Source organism: Metarhizium album (assembly GCF_000804445.1).
Source record: "Metarhizium album ARSEF 1941 chromosome Unknown scaffold_28, whole genome shotgun sequence".
In the NCBI taxonomy this organism is placed as follows: Eukaryota; Fungi; Ascomycota; class Sordariomycetes; order Hypocreales; family Clavicipitaceae; genus Metarhizium; species Metarhizium album.
Window position 1 is genome coordinate 123,454 of NW_024467602.1, and position 13,988 is coordinate 137,441.

The following is a 13,988-nucleotide window of genomic DNA, read 5'->3' on the forward strand; positions in this document are numbered from 1 at the left end:
CCCCCCCCCCCCCCCCCCGGCTCCCCGGCACCGGCACCACGGACGAACGACTGATGACCGTCCGCCGCCTGGCCGCCCGGCAACAACGTCTAACCTCGCGCAGACGGAGCGTCTCACCTCGTCCCTCAAGGAGTTCCGGTCAGAAGGCTTCCGCGACAAGGCCTTCGACTACGAGCCTGTCGACGACGGCGCGCGCAGCATCCGCAAGCGCCACAAGGAGGAGGGCCGCCGCGCCGAGCGCGAGAACCGCCACAACACCTCGGCCCTCCTCGAGCTCCGCGACATGGAGGACGAGCTCCAGACGCTCCTGCACCTGTTCGAGCGCCAGTCCAAGGTCCTCGTGTCCATGCACGCCACCTACAGCCGGCCAGAGCTGCGCGAGCACGCCGCCAACGGGCGCTCCTTTCTGGGCGAGGCGCTCAAGCGGCTCCGCGAGCACGCCCAGCAGGCAAACGACATGGTGCAGCGCGTGCGCGCGACGCGCGACGACTACGACAAGCTGCTGCAGATGGTGCAGCGCCAGGCGCAGGTGGACGAGGTCCGCCTCAGCAGGCTCCACGCCGACCTGGCAAGCGCGCAGTCGCGCAGCGTCATGATCTTCACCACCTTCACCGTCATCTTCCTCCCGCTCACCTTCTTCACCGGCCTGTTTGGCATGAACACGCGCGAGTGGGGGGGGCAGGACAACCTGCCGCTGCGGACGATTGGCGCCATCGCCCTCCCGTCGAGCGCGTTCCTCGTGCTGGCGAGCCTGGTCGTCGCCTTTAGCACGAGCGCGCGCCGCTTCTTCCGGTGGCTGGACCGGCGGCGCCGACACCTGGCGCGGCGCGTGTGTTTTGAGGTCTGGGGGCCCCTGGTGATCAGGGCGGCTGACCTGGGCGGCAGGCTGAGGTGGAAGGGCAAGGCGAGCGAGGACAGGGATGCGCCGAGGAGGCGGAGGAAGCTGGAGACGGAGGCGAGCGACTTTTGGCAGAGAAATCGGCCCGAGAGGGATCGAGGCTACAGGATTCCCGAGGTCAACAGGCGGCGGGCTCACGTCCGGGAGCGGGAGGCATAGTCGGTCAGAGCAGGCAGGGACCGTCCACCCCGGGAGAGTGTCTGTGTTATTGTGTATTGTGAGTGAGGCTCTCTGTAGAAAACACTGGCCATGCGTGCGTGCCGCGTGTACTTTGCACGCTCGCTTCGTTCTGCCCTTGATCGTCGCCGTCTCCGCCACGACGTCAACCGCCGCTCGGCACCCAACCCCCCCTGCTCGGTCAATCATGCCGTTGCTCGTCCCGTCCGTCTCGTCGGCCAGCAGCCTCGCGCACTCGGCGCCCGCGACGGGGAGTCTGAGCATGTCCCCCCCCGGCCCGGGCACGTGGGCCGGCAGCAGTCCGGCCTGCCGGAGCACGGTGCCCTGATCCCACCATATGTGCTCGTGGAACAGCCTGTCGCCGCGGACGTTGACGACGGCGACCATGGGCACGGCCAGCCTGGCGTGGGTGGGCGGCACGTTGGGCAGCAGCCACGGCACGTGCGACGTGTGCGTGAGGGACAGGATGAACTCGTCTGTGCCGGGTCAGCGCGTCGACGCTCCATCGGGAAAGCACACTGCACCGACCGACGACTCTGTCCGGGCCGACGGTTCGCGAGACCGTCGCCAGCGCCGTGTCCGGCGGGTTGCTGCGGCGCCACGGTTCACGAATCAGCAGAGACTCGGGCAGGGCAACACGACACGGGCTGGGCGAGCTACCAGAAGATGAAGTCGTCTCTGTAGAAGCTTGTCAGGGCCTCTCGCCCCATGCCGCCCGTCATCTGGACGTGTCAGCCGGCGCGCGCCCTTTGTGCCCCGGGGGCCGTGGGCCGTGGGCCTCGCTCACCGTCGGGACGTGGTTCACGTACGGCTCGGCCTGGATGCTGTGCTTAGCGCGCTGGCGACACGGGCAGGGGCAGCCGACGGGCACGCACGACCATGGTGGCCATGGTCTGGGCCACGCTCCGCCTCTCAAACTCCCAGCGCGTGTGCTCCTCCCAGACGGCCTCGATGTCGAACACGGGCCCGCCGATGTGTTTCTTGAGAAAGGCCAGGTTGCGGGTATGCGCCAGGCTTGCGGGGGCGGGGCTGTACGCGGCCGAGCCGGGGAGCACAAAGTGCCTCCTCGTGTTGGGATACCAGGACACGGATGCCGATGCGTGGCCCGTCGTGCCCGTCGTCTCTCGGCCGTCGCGGGCGCCGCATGCGTGAAAGTACGTGGGGACGGGAGACGGGGAGGGGGCGGGCTCGGCGAAGGCGGCGACGCACACGATCTCCGGGGGCATTCGGGCCGGGACCGGGGGATGGAGGGGGCCGTACGACACGATGCCGATCTTGTCCTTGGCGTCGACGGCGGCGTGCTTCTTCAGGGCCTCGACTGCGTCGGCGATGTCGTGGGCGGGCGAGGGCGGGCCGGTGATGGCGACGACGGCGAAGCCCTCCTCGGCCCATTTCTGGACGGGGTCGGGGTCCAGCGGCTTCTGCCTGCGCCGGCTGGGCTCCGTCTCGTCGGGCAGGAGCAGGATGAGGCCGGGGCCGGCGCCGCGACGGGAGAGCGGCGGCTGGAGGACGGCTCGGGGGGAGAGCTGCTCGGGGGGCGCGGAGGGAGGCGGCGGCGCTTGTTCGTCGGCCGAGGTCGGATCGAAGGAGGTGGGCGGGTGCGGCATTTTGCGGCGGTTGGGCTGGGCGTTCTTGGACGATGTCGCGTATCGCGCTCCTGTCGTGGAGGGAGGGAGTGGGAGTGAGTGAGTCGAGGCGAATCTTGACCGAACCCCGTCCCACCGTCCCACCGTCCCATATCAAGTGAGCACCCTCCCTGCACCCAGCACCCGGCACGGCGACGCACATGAGTTTGCGCAGCAACTGGGTTCCCCGCCCTGGCACCGAACCCCGAGGGCCGGCCAGATATGACTCCATGCCATGGCTTGCCACGACGTACACGTTCGTCCAAGCTGCTTGCGCTCCTTCTCCTTGGTGCTGCGGGCCTGGGAGGCGTGGCATGCCACAACTCGCAAGACAGACATGCACACATCCATGCATACATGCCTTTCTCTCATCGTAAGTTACACGTCTCCCCAGAGCAGTCACCACACGCTGGAGGTTCCGCTGGGCCCAACCAACGCTGTCGTCGGCGGGTTTCTCGTGCCCAGCGGCCGATGCCCAGTCCACGATGTGGCCCGCGCAACGCGCATCATTGTCTGGGCACATTCGTTCTTCCCAATGCGGCTCGCTCAAGACGCCCGTGGCCGTGAGAGCTGTAAGCGCGAGCGCGAGAGGCCGACCAACAGCTTCCGGCGGGCGTCGAGGTGGCCCCGAGAAAGACCGCCGCGGCGACTCCCCTCGTGACGTGTCGCCAAATTCCTCACGCGGGCTTAGCTGGCCGGGACTTGCTTGGCTTACCAACTCTCCTGTGGCCCAGCAGCGAGGGGCTGCGCGAGTGGTAAAGTCGAGTGAAGCTACCTCGAGGTCCCACCTCCACGTAAATACACATATATATTCGACGTCTGAGCTGGACGGTGGGAAGGATGCGTTGCCCGCATCACGATTCACAACACGCCTTGATGTCTGACAGCCTGATCCGACACACGAAGAGCCGCGTGCTTGCTCCTTGACAACCAAACCCGCCAATATACGTCAAGAATGAGAATGAGAAGCATGCTCATCGCCACCAGCCTCTGGGCGGCGGCGGCAATCACCTCGCTTGCCTCCGCATCCTCGTGCTCCGAGTGCAATTTTGTTCTCAACCGCGACTCTCAAAAGAGATCCGCCAAGAACTACATAGACATGTGGAACGGAGACTTGGGCCTCGAACACGAGACGTTCACGCCCGGCGTCGTCCTGCACCAAGACCGCCTCCCCGGGACCAATGGCTCCGTGGACCTGGCCGTCCGTTCATCCGCCGACTTTGTCAAGTTCATGAGGCTGGCTCGCAGTGGCTGGCACCACTACGGCTTTGTCGTCCATGCCACGGCTCTGGACCTGTACAGCATCGTCATCCGGTGGGCTCTCAACGCGACGGTCGGGCCGCGCGACAAGATGCTTATTCCCGTGTAAGTGCCCACCCGCCGGCCCCGCGCCTCGTTCCATGCTCTGGCTGCGAGGACACAACGAAGCGGCGAAAGACGGCTGACGAGGACGGCTACGGCTCTGAAATCCAGCGCCAAGCCAGAAGGCACGCACATCACCTACAATGGGACGGATTGGCTGCACCTGGACGAGTGCACCGGCAAGATTAAGCAAGTGGACTCGGCGCAGGATTATATCACCGCCCTGCACGAGCAGGGGGTTGCGACGCTCAAGATCTAGGCGCGTGGGAATGTCTACGGCGCTCGGGGCGTTTTCGGTGGCAAGAGTCGCAGACCTCTCGACGGAGCTTCGTCACCCTGTTGGGACAATGTAACGAGACGAGCCGATCGAGGGGCCTTGGAGGAGCATGTAGTTCATTGGACAAGTACTCTGGGCAGACGATATGGTGTCGTGACGAGCGGCAACGTCCGCAGAGCCACTAGGCCGCCGCGGGACGATTAGAACGCATCAATCAGGTCCAAGGCGCGGCAGTGTGCACGGGAATCAATGAGGAACAAGTCCACCATCAGGTTGGCGGAGCGTGTAGCTCGTGTGCACCACCAGTGACCGACCACCAGCAAGGTTGGACTCCAAGACCACGCCCTTGGACGACATGGACCGCGGGCAGGGACTTGTTCGCCAACCTGTAGAGAAGTCACCACGATTCTCGACACGACCACATGCAGCCGGCGTGACGCCGTACACGACGCCGAAATCGGCGCAGTGCCTTGGGCTGAGTGCTCTCCATACGGCAATGCGTAAGTCGGGCTCGGGCTCGGGCCCAGCCAAGGAATCAGCCTAGGGGCCAGAAAGACAAGACTCAAAAGCGCAGCGGTGACAATGCTGAGGCGAGCAGTCATCCACAATGCCAAGGAGAATCCTCCCGATTGGCCGACTTTTGTTTCCTTGGCGCTGGCAGCTTGCCGTTTTGGCTGAGCAGCGGCGAGGCCGGCCTGCGTCTTTGCCTCTTCCCGTCGATGACCTTGGTCGTCGAGCTTGGCGTAAGAAGATGGGAGACGGGCAAGAAACGCTTACTCCGTCTTGGACTTGCCCAGGCCTGCGGAGCGGGGCGCGTCGGCCTGGGCCCACTCCATGCCGAAGCCGCTCGGATTACGCCGAGCGGGACCCCGTATTTTATCCCGAAGTGTCACTCGGATCCGCGGCGCCGACTGCTCACGGGACTTGGACATGTACACTCACCCACGGCAGAAGGCTGCTGCAAAGCCCGCGGCTGCAGGCACCTCGTGGGCAACCAGAGACCTTCAACGCCAGAGTGTGCTGCGTGAGTGAGACTGGAAAGACCAGCAGTCCCCTTCACGGATTGCTCCCATAATCCAACGGACACCGTTGAGCGCAGGCACTTGACGATTTGAGCCTCGGCGCCTTTGGTCTGTCAAGGACGGCCTCCCAGGCAACTGAACATCAAGGGGCCAAGGGCGGCGCGGCATCAAGACACCAACCAGGGTCCGCACCCGTTTATTTTCCGAACCACGTCGCCCGACACTGCACACCCGCGGCCCCATCGTCTTTCACGCGCGCTCGTCTCGTGGTCCAAGTCGGCAGCCGGACACGCGCCCGTCCCCGCCCCCCCTGTGACCCTGTGACCCTGTGACCCTGTCCAAAAATTGGGCGTGGCCCACCTCGTATGCTCTGCGACAGCTGCGCTACAGGCGGCCTTTAGTGGGGCCACGGCTGTAGACTCGCTCCGCACCGCACCGCCAACCGCCCAACGGACCGTTGACGTCTGGACCCAGCTGCCAGCCAGTTGACGCGCCGTCGGCCGGCTTCGTCGCCAGTCAACACCAGACTAGACCCGGTGCTCACCAGTCATCGCTCTCGCCTCGGCTTCATTTTCTGACCCCGTCGCCGACTCTCGTCCCGTCACCGCCCTCGCTCCTCGCGTCCCACCGGCACGACCACCGACGCTCAAGGCCAAGATGCCACCACAGTCCCGCTGGCGCCGCCCAGCCCAGCACTTCCCCCTATTCCCCCATCTCGCCATCGTCCCGGCCCTCCTCGCCGCCGCCACCGCCGTCGCCCTCTTCATCCACTCCGACGTCAATGCCGCGCTGCTCTGGTCGCAGTGCCACTCGCACGCGCTCCTCCCGGCCCTCAGTCGCGTCCCCCTCCTCGGCACGCCGGCCTGCTTCCTCGTCAGCTTCCTCCACGCGGCCCTCGACTCCACCCGCAGCAGGGCCGTCATGTCCGTCGTCCTGTCCTACGTCGGCGCTCTCTTGACCGTCGCGACAGTCGAGTCGGCCCGCAGGGTGAACGCCAAGAACGCCGTCGTCTCCAGACCAACCCTTCCGTGGCTCGTCTTCAACCTCCTTGGCGGCGCGCTGCTCTGGCAGCTCGTGTACGCGCCGGCCTTTATCCTCGGCGCCAAGGCGTGGCCGTTGCCCGCGGTCGACGACCACGGTGACGGTGACGGTGACGGCGAGCGGCCCGACGCCTCGGAGGCCGGCAAGGGGCGGCAGGTCAAGCTCGTGGAGACGGTTGCTATTCCCGTCGCCGTCGCGCTGGGCTACTACGTCCCGTCGACGCTGATGCTGTCGCTGAACGACCCCGCCGCCATCGGGGCCTGGCTGCTCTTCCCGGCGTACGTCTCGCTCATCAGGCAGCTCGTGCGCCGCGGGCTCAGCGGGCTGCGTCGGTTCCGGGACGGGCCCACGGTCCACATGGAAGCGAGCGCCGGCGCCTGCGTCGCCGTGTACGCGCTGCCCGTCGCGTGCTCGCTGCTCGCGCACGGCTTCGTCGTCGGCAACTTGGCGCGGCCCGACGACCGCCAGGAGGTGACCCGCTCGACGGTCGGGCTCATCGAGATTGATAGCCAGTTCGTCGGGCTGACGATGCTGTATTGGGTGTTTACCGAGGTTGGTTGGAGGGCGCCTCTTGCCATGGTGCTTTCGTCCCTCGTGCTGGGCCCCGGCGCCGGCACCGCCCTGGGGTGGCTGTATCGCGAGAAACTGATTACTTCTGACCTTGCGACGCGGCTCCTGGAGCAGGTCGACGACGGGGAGCGCGGGGATGGAGGCGAGCAGACGCCGCTGATTCGGTGAGCGTGCGGCCAAGTTGGGGCGTGTTGCTGCCGGTTTGAAGACACGGGGGGTGGCGGCGTGGTCCATTTATTATCGACTTGACTTTTACTTTTATTCTTTTTTCAGCGTGCGCATGGCAAGTTGGACTTCTCTTCACATGTTGGTCCGTCGGGTTGATGATACAACGTCTAGCGTGGCTTTGCTCTAAAATACAAGATGCATGGTATGAATACACGTCGCTGCCGCCTCGCCCACCAAGTGACTAGTCGATCTTTGCGAGTCGCGCGAATATTCTCTCGCGCACAACCCTCGACGCGACCACCGACCCGTGCTGTAGTGTGATGGCGCCGAGGATGGCCAGGACGGCCCCGTTGACGACGACTTCCACGCCTGACGACTTGAGGTTTTCCGGCTGCGCCTGGTCAGTTTCCGCATGGGCAGTGCCGCGCTTTGCCAAGAGGGGGGGGGGCAGAGCGCACCAGTCTGGGCTTCCACCGCAGAACGGCCAGCACGCCCACGTCCGACGCGAGCGCGTACAGCTTCTCCTTGCCGACTACGTCTTTTGGTCCCTCGACGCTCAGGTTGTCCACGGGCGCGAGCTGTTCGTGCTCAAAGGGCGCTCTGTCGAATTCGTCTGCCTGCCGTGACCCTCGCAGCGGGGGCTTGCTGACAATCTCCTTGGTCGCTTCCATGACGAGCGTCAATCGGCCTGGTCAGCGGTTCGGTCAGCGTCAATCACCGTTGACACCCGAGGACTCGGCGGCCCCCCGGGTGGCGACGTACCCATCAGTGCTAGCTTGTCGTTGAACCCTCTCCTCCCCTGGTCGAAGCTCTTGTGCGTGACCGCCAGCCATTTCAGCTCCTCGGGCAGCATCTTGCTGCCGCCTGGGCCCAGCAGCCGGTTGTACATGTTGTCCAGCTTCGCGGGGTCGTTGTTGACCTTCCAGATTTTGTTTTTGAACGACTTTGCAAAGTCGAGCTGCATGGGGGCTTTCATGCCCGCGGGCGTCTGGCTCCATCGCGGCGGCGAAGATTCCTGCAACGGGGCTTGGGCGGATTCAGTCGTTGATTCGGTTGCGTAGGTGCGCAGCGAGGGCGTCAGGGCACGGATGGTATGGCGTGCCCGGGGGAAGTGTGCGCGGCAGCGTCGAAGAGACATGGCGGTGGGAGAATGGCGGATCGCATGCGAGTCGTGGTTGAGACTGGGATGAACCGGACGGGCGAGCGTCGCGATGCTGAAGTTGGACGTTGGTTCGTCCAGCCCGGGTTTGCGGTCACGTGCTACGGGTAGGGGTCTTGCGGGGCACCGTTGGGAGCGACTGCAACAATGAAAAGAAACTCAATTCCATCCAGGCCGAAACAATCTAACTACAATCTACACGGAATCGTGGAATAGCGAGAGGCAGGGTGGGTATCGAGGATGACCCGATCAATTAGACGCTTACTCAAGGCCTATTTTTGTTCTCGCGGCTGAAGAGCGTCATGTGTCGCTGCAGGGGCGTCACGCAACGACTTGGCAAAAACAGGCGGCCAGAGACAACATCCACAGCCCTCATTTTCTTCAACGAGTCTGCGTGGTTTTTTTTCTCTCCAAATATTTTTCAAGGTCTCTGACAGGTATAAGAGCCCGTGGAGGAGTGGTCAGTTCATAAGCGCTGACAAACAACTACTTTTCTCGGGACAGCAGAGCTATCAAAAGACTTGGAAGCTGCAGTGGGAGGCTATTGGCGATGGTGACAGCAATCGACCGGATGGAGGACATTGTGACGCCTTGGTGTTGGTGTCATGCGAAGGAAAAGACACCAGGCACGAGGCAAATCGACTTATTGAACCAGGCCGTGAGTTTGCAGAGGGGTTGAGCATTGTCGGGATCTAGCTAAACCTCGGAATGAAGCGGCTAACCAATGATATCCTTGTCAAAGCAGTGGACGTAAGCTGTACATGGCTCTGGTGTATTGGTGGACCATTGGAGAGCTGGCTCATGTGCAGGTGCATGGCCCAGAACACGGTCCATCCAACACACGGGAGTTTCATCGCGAAAGATATCGCGAGCGGATGGCAGAAAGGCCACGGACGACAACAAGGCGGCATCCAGCACAGCATGTCATGGGCCGAGTTTTCACTCAACCACCACTGCAGGGCTGAGGTTATCGAGCAAGAAAGGCGTCTTGGAGCGTAACATACTGATCTTTCGGAGCCACGCCGTCTAATAGTCTCACAAAAGCCTATTTCATACTCCTCCCGTAGCTGCCTAGCTTCACTGATATTCAATCAGATACGACAGGCCCATACGGCAACGCAAAGAGAGATGCTCACCCAGGTTCATGCATAGGAGAGCTACCGTCTCCGAAACTCGGCGCACTGTAAGGGCAGTAGACCCGAAGTCTTGGAATTGGAAACCTGCGCCTTTGGTCGTTATTCACCTGGACTTTGTCCGTCTTTCCAGGGCACGACTCGAGTAACTAATTCGTTATTGCTGACGCTGCGCACGACCTTGGGGAGTCGGACATTGGGCACACACACCCTTGCCGAAACACCAATCGAATTGTATCGACATTTCAGCAACCGTTGCTGCATCGTGTCGTGTCACTCGGGCGCTAATGAAGTGCAGGGCCATGCGAATTCGGGTACTGGCCCTAACCAAGAGTTTCACCACGGGGTTCAGTGTCGGTGATGTGAGTGACGCACACCTGCGCTGCCAGCCACCATGCATCAGCTTACTACTCCTCTGTGTGATGCTCACCATATGCAGAGATTGTTGTAGAGGTCATGATGAAAAGCAGGGTTTCATTGGTTGCTGCCACGCAGAAAGAGGTGATATTCCCACCCGTGCTCCGTACGCAGTATTCCGTGCGACGATCGCCCTTGAGCTGCGTACTATTCCAACTGATGCATCTAGCGTCTAGCTCATGATCGACGCCGCGGATGTCATTATCACAAGCCACCGAGGAGAAGTCCCAGTGAACCGTTAGGGGTCTAGGTGCGACACGAATCTTAAACCTGGTTGCCAGACAGTCATTATCAGACTCGCGGTCGTCTCGCAGTGTATTACACGAGCAGCTGTGGCCACACTGGGACTGTTGTCCAAGACACGTCTGTTACTCCGTATTGTGATTTGCTTTCCCTTTGTTGCTGCCAGCTGGGACAGCACGATTGGAGTGTCGCGTGACAGAGGAGTGCGTTCCGAGACACGACTGAGAAACTCGTCATAACCCCGTCCATCATATGCGAGGACATGTCACTTCAAAAGCAATTCGAGCTGGCTGTGGCGTTGGGTCATCCCTGTCAATCATCTGCATGGTTTGAACGTTGAACAAAAGGCTTTCTCTGTTGCCGTTATTCTACAGCTGCGACGGCGAGTATAACCGTCTTGAACAGCGAGACCAACCTCTCCGTTCTTGACCGTGGCCAGCTAACGCGGTCAACACCGCAGGCCTTCTGCATGAGGCCGCTGGCGGAAGCAGCCGTGCCGTCGTCAGTTGCGTCGAGTTGCAGTTGAGCATGTGTTTGTCCATCGTCTGCGACACGTTCCGCGCCGCCACTCTTTTACTCTTTCACTGCCATCTAACCAATCCGAAACAAAAGGCTGGGATAGCCTCTTTCGAGCGACCCGCATGCCGACATCAATGATCAGACCAATGGAGTCTCATCACCTCCCAGACGAACGGCTGGTAGCAAGCTGGCAGCAGGAATGAGGGGAAGCAGCGTGGAAAGGGACAAGTCAGTGTGGCCCTCTCTCTCTCTCTCTCTCGCTCTCTCTCTCCTGACGACTTCACTTAAAGGGCTTTGTTCTGGTGTTTCTGGCCTCAACACTGCTTTACCCAAGTCCGGGTCAAGGTACCCAGATTCAAGATGCCCATTCCAACAGAAATCGTCGGTACGTCAGTTGCAGAGCCGTCCCTGTAAGCCGAGTGGCGCGCTAAATTTCTCTTCAGGGTCCCTCCCGCGGCCTTCTTGTATGTGACGAGCTGTCGGAAGTCGTGCGGCGTCTCAAAGCCCTGACATTCCTCGCAGACCTTCAACAGGCCTTTGCCGACTTCGACGCCGGACGTGTGTCTCGTGACGAGCTCCGCGTTGCGCAGGACAGAGCCGCCAAAGACAGTATCCAGCGACTGGAGGCGACTGGCGAGGTGCTCGTCACTGACGGCGAGCAGAGAGTCAGCAGCTTCGCCACATATCCGCTCATTGAGTTGCGTTGCCCTCCCCTCTTGCAGCAGAACGGTGGGACTGACGCATATCCATCCAGAACCCTGACGGGATGCGGACTCGGGCCCAACTTTGCGGCAGACGGCCAAATGGTTGGCGTCTTCGACGACGGGCATTCTCGCCAACTGCCGCGTCTGATATCGGGGCCATTCAAGTATGCCACCTACGCCTTTGAGAATTTGGAAAAGTCGGCGCCGTACGCCACGCGGGGACTGAAGCAGGCTGTCATCTCGCCGTCCATGCTGTACCTGCTGTATCCGCTCGAGGGGGAAATCGAGGGCTATCCGAGGAGCGCGTTTGTACGGGATCTGGTGGACGAATGTGAAAAGGACATTCGCGGCTGTTTTGGCGCCGGCGCCCAACGAGTGAGTATTGACTTCACCGAGGGCAGGCTGGCGCTCAAAAACGATGCTTCGAATCCCTGGACCGGCGCTGCGCTGCTCGACCGGTTCGTCGACCTGATCAACCAGGTCCTGGCGCGTTTCTCACCAGAACAGAGGAGGGATATCGGTCTTCACACTTGTCCCGGCGGTGATTGCGATAGTACTCACTCAGCCGAGGTCCCTTACCATCAGCTTCTTGCCAGTCTTTTCAACATCAACGCCGGTTACTTCCTCATCCAGGTGTCGAGCGAGGGGGACAGGGAGTCGGTGTATAGGGCAATTGGGGAGTCGATTCGCCAGGATGCCGACGGCGTGAAGCAGGTTGCTTTCGTTGGAGTCGTCAGCCCCATCAACCCCCGGATCGAGACACCGGAAGAGATTGCCCATCAGCTGGTCGTGGCGTCGCAGTATATTCCCCTTGACCAGTTGGGTGCCACGGATGACTGCGGCTTCTCGCCCTTCTCCATCGACAGCAAGCCGAAGCATGGGAGCCCAGACTTGGCCAGAGACATTGCCTTCCAGAAGATAGCCAACAGAGTAGCCGGTGCTAGGATGGCCAGCGAAAGGCTGGGTATTTAGCTGCCTCATTGTTGGAGACGATGCCATGGAGTGTCTTGCGACGCAACATTGGCTGTGTGAGACGCAGCAGAGGCGTTCGTCTCCATGACGGAGAAACAAGTTTAGTCATTGAAGAAATAGGGGACGTATTTCTCGGTGCACATGAGGGCGCAGCTGGCCGGAATAGAAGACGGATGCGTGAGCCGCACTCGCCTCGTTGATTCATTCACCCTCAGGGAGAGCGCGCCAAAGTCAATTGGCATTCTTTGGAGTCGAGAAAGTTCCTTGAGGACCTGTTGGCCGTCTTGGTCCGGGGTACAGCCTTGGTAATGACAGGCAAGCCATATTATACAGCAGCAACTACGCAGATAGGACGCCGTCATGACGCGAAGAAGTGTCCGGGGGGCTTTGACACACGGGGGCTTGTTAAGCGAATCGACCACTTGCATCTTGCTTGCCACGGCAGAGTCGACGAATTTGAACAAGAATCCGGGTAGGCTTGTCTGGCGGCAGGGGCGAGACTGGCCGATGCTTGCTGCCCAGGACATCCCGCTTGCAAACGATAGCTAGCGTAATATCTGCTGGAGTAATGTTGTCTCTCTCAAAGAAATATAAGCTTGGTGCTAGTTATATGACTAGTTCGGCCAGCTGCCTAGGGTATTGAATATAATATAAGCTTGGTCTTGACCCCATCTCTGTCCAGAAGTCATGAGTCACCACCTCGACAAGGAGCGATTTGCAAGCGGGCGGCAAGACTTCAGCCCATGGTTGACGTCTTACACGATGAGTAGATGACCATGTCTTTGAGTAAGACGAGCTCTCGATCGAGGCCAAGAGAGTCCGGACAGAACAACAGGCGGGGGGTGCCAGGTATTGTCGTAGGCAGGGAACCACGCAAGGTGACGCTTCAAAGACATCCCGAGCTAACCCGTCGGATGTAATATCGCGAGTCTCGACGTGCGGAGCTGGGTGCCCTTTGTTTACAAAAGGATGCATTCGATCTTCTTCTTTGCAGCCAAGCAACCCCCCCCCCCTAGCAGTGCAGGATACTACACCGCGTTCGAGCCAAGTCTCCCGCCCTCGCGTGTCGACTCGACGGCTCAAGCGTCGCACGACATTTCGCAACAACCGTCGGCATGGCGCCGGGTGGCGGGACAAGAAAGGCAACCTTGGATGCAACCATGACGAGTCAACCCGCGTGCGGGGAAGGTTGCCGTCAAAGTTCCGCCCCGTCGGCAGGTTAACGTTACGGACTCGATGTCTGGACGCGGCTCCTGATGGTTCTCGAGTCGGAGATGCTAGCCCTCGCTTGCGCCAAATCGGTTCCCTCACGGTTAGCGCAGTGCTGTGGCGGAATGCTCGCATAATGGACACAGTTGCGGACCTAGACATCACGCGAGTTGGAGGACTTTTCTGGAGGAACTAATGGAACTCGGGTGTGGTATCACATGCGCGAACGCTTCCCGTGGCCCATGGTCGAATGAGAAGTCACAATAAACTGGTCATGCTGTGAGACCAGCATGAAAGGCATCTGTCCTTGTGGCCGTCTGCTCGTCTGTCTCACAAACGAGGCAGGACTGGTCCAGAAACGTCTACACGGATGGTCACTCGAGCCGGATTCAAGACTCGTCGTCTTTGTGGCACTCGCAGCCTTATAAATAGAGCCTCTTTTGCTTTCAACCGTCCCGTCCGGACCAAGGACCTTTGATATCGCCGACAGCG

At 61.1% G+C, this 13,988-nt stretch overlaps 7 protein-coding genes across 7 annotated transcripts in view; 5 read left to right on the plus strand and 2 right to left on the minus strand.

Moving 5' to 3' along the window:
- MAM_07166 (ankyrin repeat protein) overlaps positions 1–1,057 on the plus strand; it is a gene marked incomplete at both ends in the record, with an annotated part of 4,849 nt that extends 3,792 nt beyond the window's left edge. Inside the window, one exon of the mRNA XM_040825964.1 lies at positions 104–1,057. Within this exon, the coding sequence (XP_040676005.1) occupies positions 104–1,057 (954 nt within the window). The remainder of the gene's footprint in view (positions 1–103) is intronic.
- A 90-nt stretch (positions 1,058–1,147) lies between these two features.
- MAM_07167 (uncharacterized protein) lies at positions 1,148–1,759 on the plus strand (the record flags this gene model as incomplete). The annotated part of the gene is made up of 1 exon (XM_040825965.1): positions 1,148–1,759. The coding sequence occupies one exon, from the start codon at positions 1,148–1,150 to the stop codon at positions 1,757–1,759; it is 612 nt and encodes a 203-aa protein (XP_040676006.1).
- Positions 1,760–1,905: 146 nt separating this feature from the next.
- Positions 1,906–2,682, minus strand: MAM_07168 (carboxymethylenebutenolidase; the record flags this gene model as incomplete). The annotated part of the gene is made up of 1 exon (XM_040825966.1): positions 1,906–2,682. The coding sequence occupies one exon, from the start codon at positions 2,680–2,682 to the stop codon at positions 1,906–1,908; it is 777 nt and encodes a 258-aa protein (XP_040676007.1).
- A 979-nt stretch (positions 2,683–3,661) lies between these two features.
- MAM_07169 (uncharacterized protein) lies at positions 3,662–4,321 on the plus strand (the record flags this gene model as incomplete). Its single annotated transcript, XM_040825967.1, has 2 exons — positions 3,662–4,065; positions 4,174–4,321. The coding sequence occupies 2 exons, from the start codon at positions 3,662–3,664 to the stop codon at positions 4,319–4,321; spliced, it is 552 nt and encodes a 183-aa protein (XP_040676008.1).
- A 1,697-nt stretch (positions 4,322–6,018) lies between these two features.
- MAM_07170 (uncharacterized protein) lies at positions 6,019–7,140 on the plus strand (the record flags this gene model as incomplete). Its single annotated transcript, XM_040825968.1, has 1 exon — positions 6,019–7,140. One exon carries the CDS (start codon positions 6,019–6,021, stop codon positions 7,138–7,140), a length of 1,122 nt encoding a protein of 373 aa, XP_040676009.1.
- A 241-nt stretch (positions 7,141–7,381) lies between these two features.
- MAM_07171 (Ribonuclease III) lies at positions 7,382–8,278 on the minus strand (the record flags this gene model as incomplete). Its single annotated transcript, XM_040825969.1, has 3 exons — positions 7,382–7,531; positions 7,599–7,828; positions 7,903–8,278. The coding sequence occupies 3 exons, from the start codon at positions 8,276–8,278 to the stop codon at positions 7,382–7,384; spliced, it is 756 nt and encodes a 251-aa protein (XP_040676010.1).
- A 2,693-nt stretch (positions 8,279–10,971) lies between these two features.
- MAM_07172 (methionine synthase II (cobalamin-independent)) lies at positions 10,972–12,287 on the plus strand (the record flags this gene model as incomplete). Its single annotated transcript, XM_040825970.1, has 3 exons — positions 10,972–10,996; positions 11,055–11,075; positions 11,134–12,287. The coding sequence occupies 3 exons, from the start codon at positions 10,972–10,974 to the stop codon at positions 12,285–12,287; spliced, it is 1,200 nt and encodes a 399-aa protein (XP_040676011.1).
- Between the last annotated feature and the right edge of the window lie 1,701 nt (positions 12,288–13,988).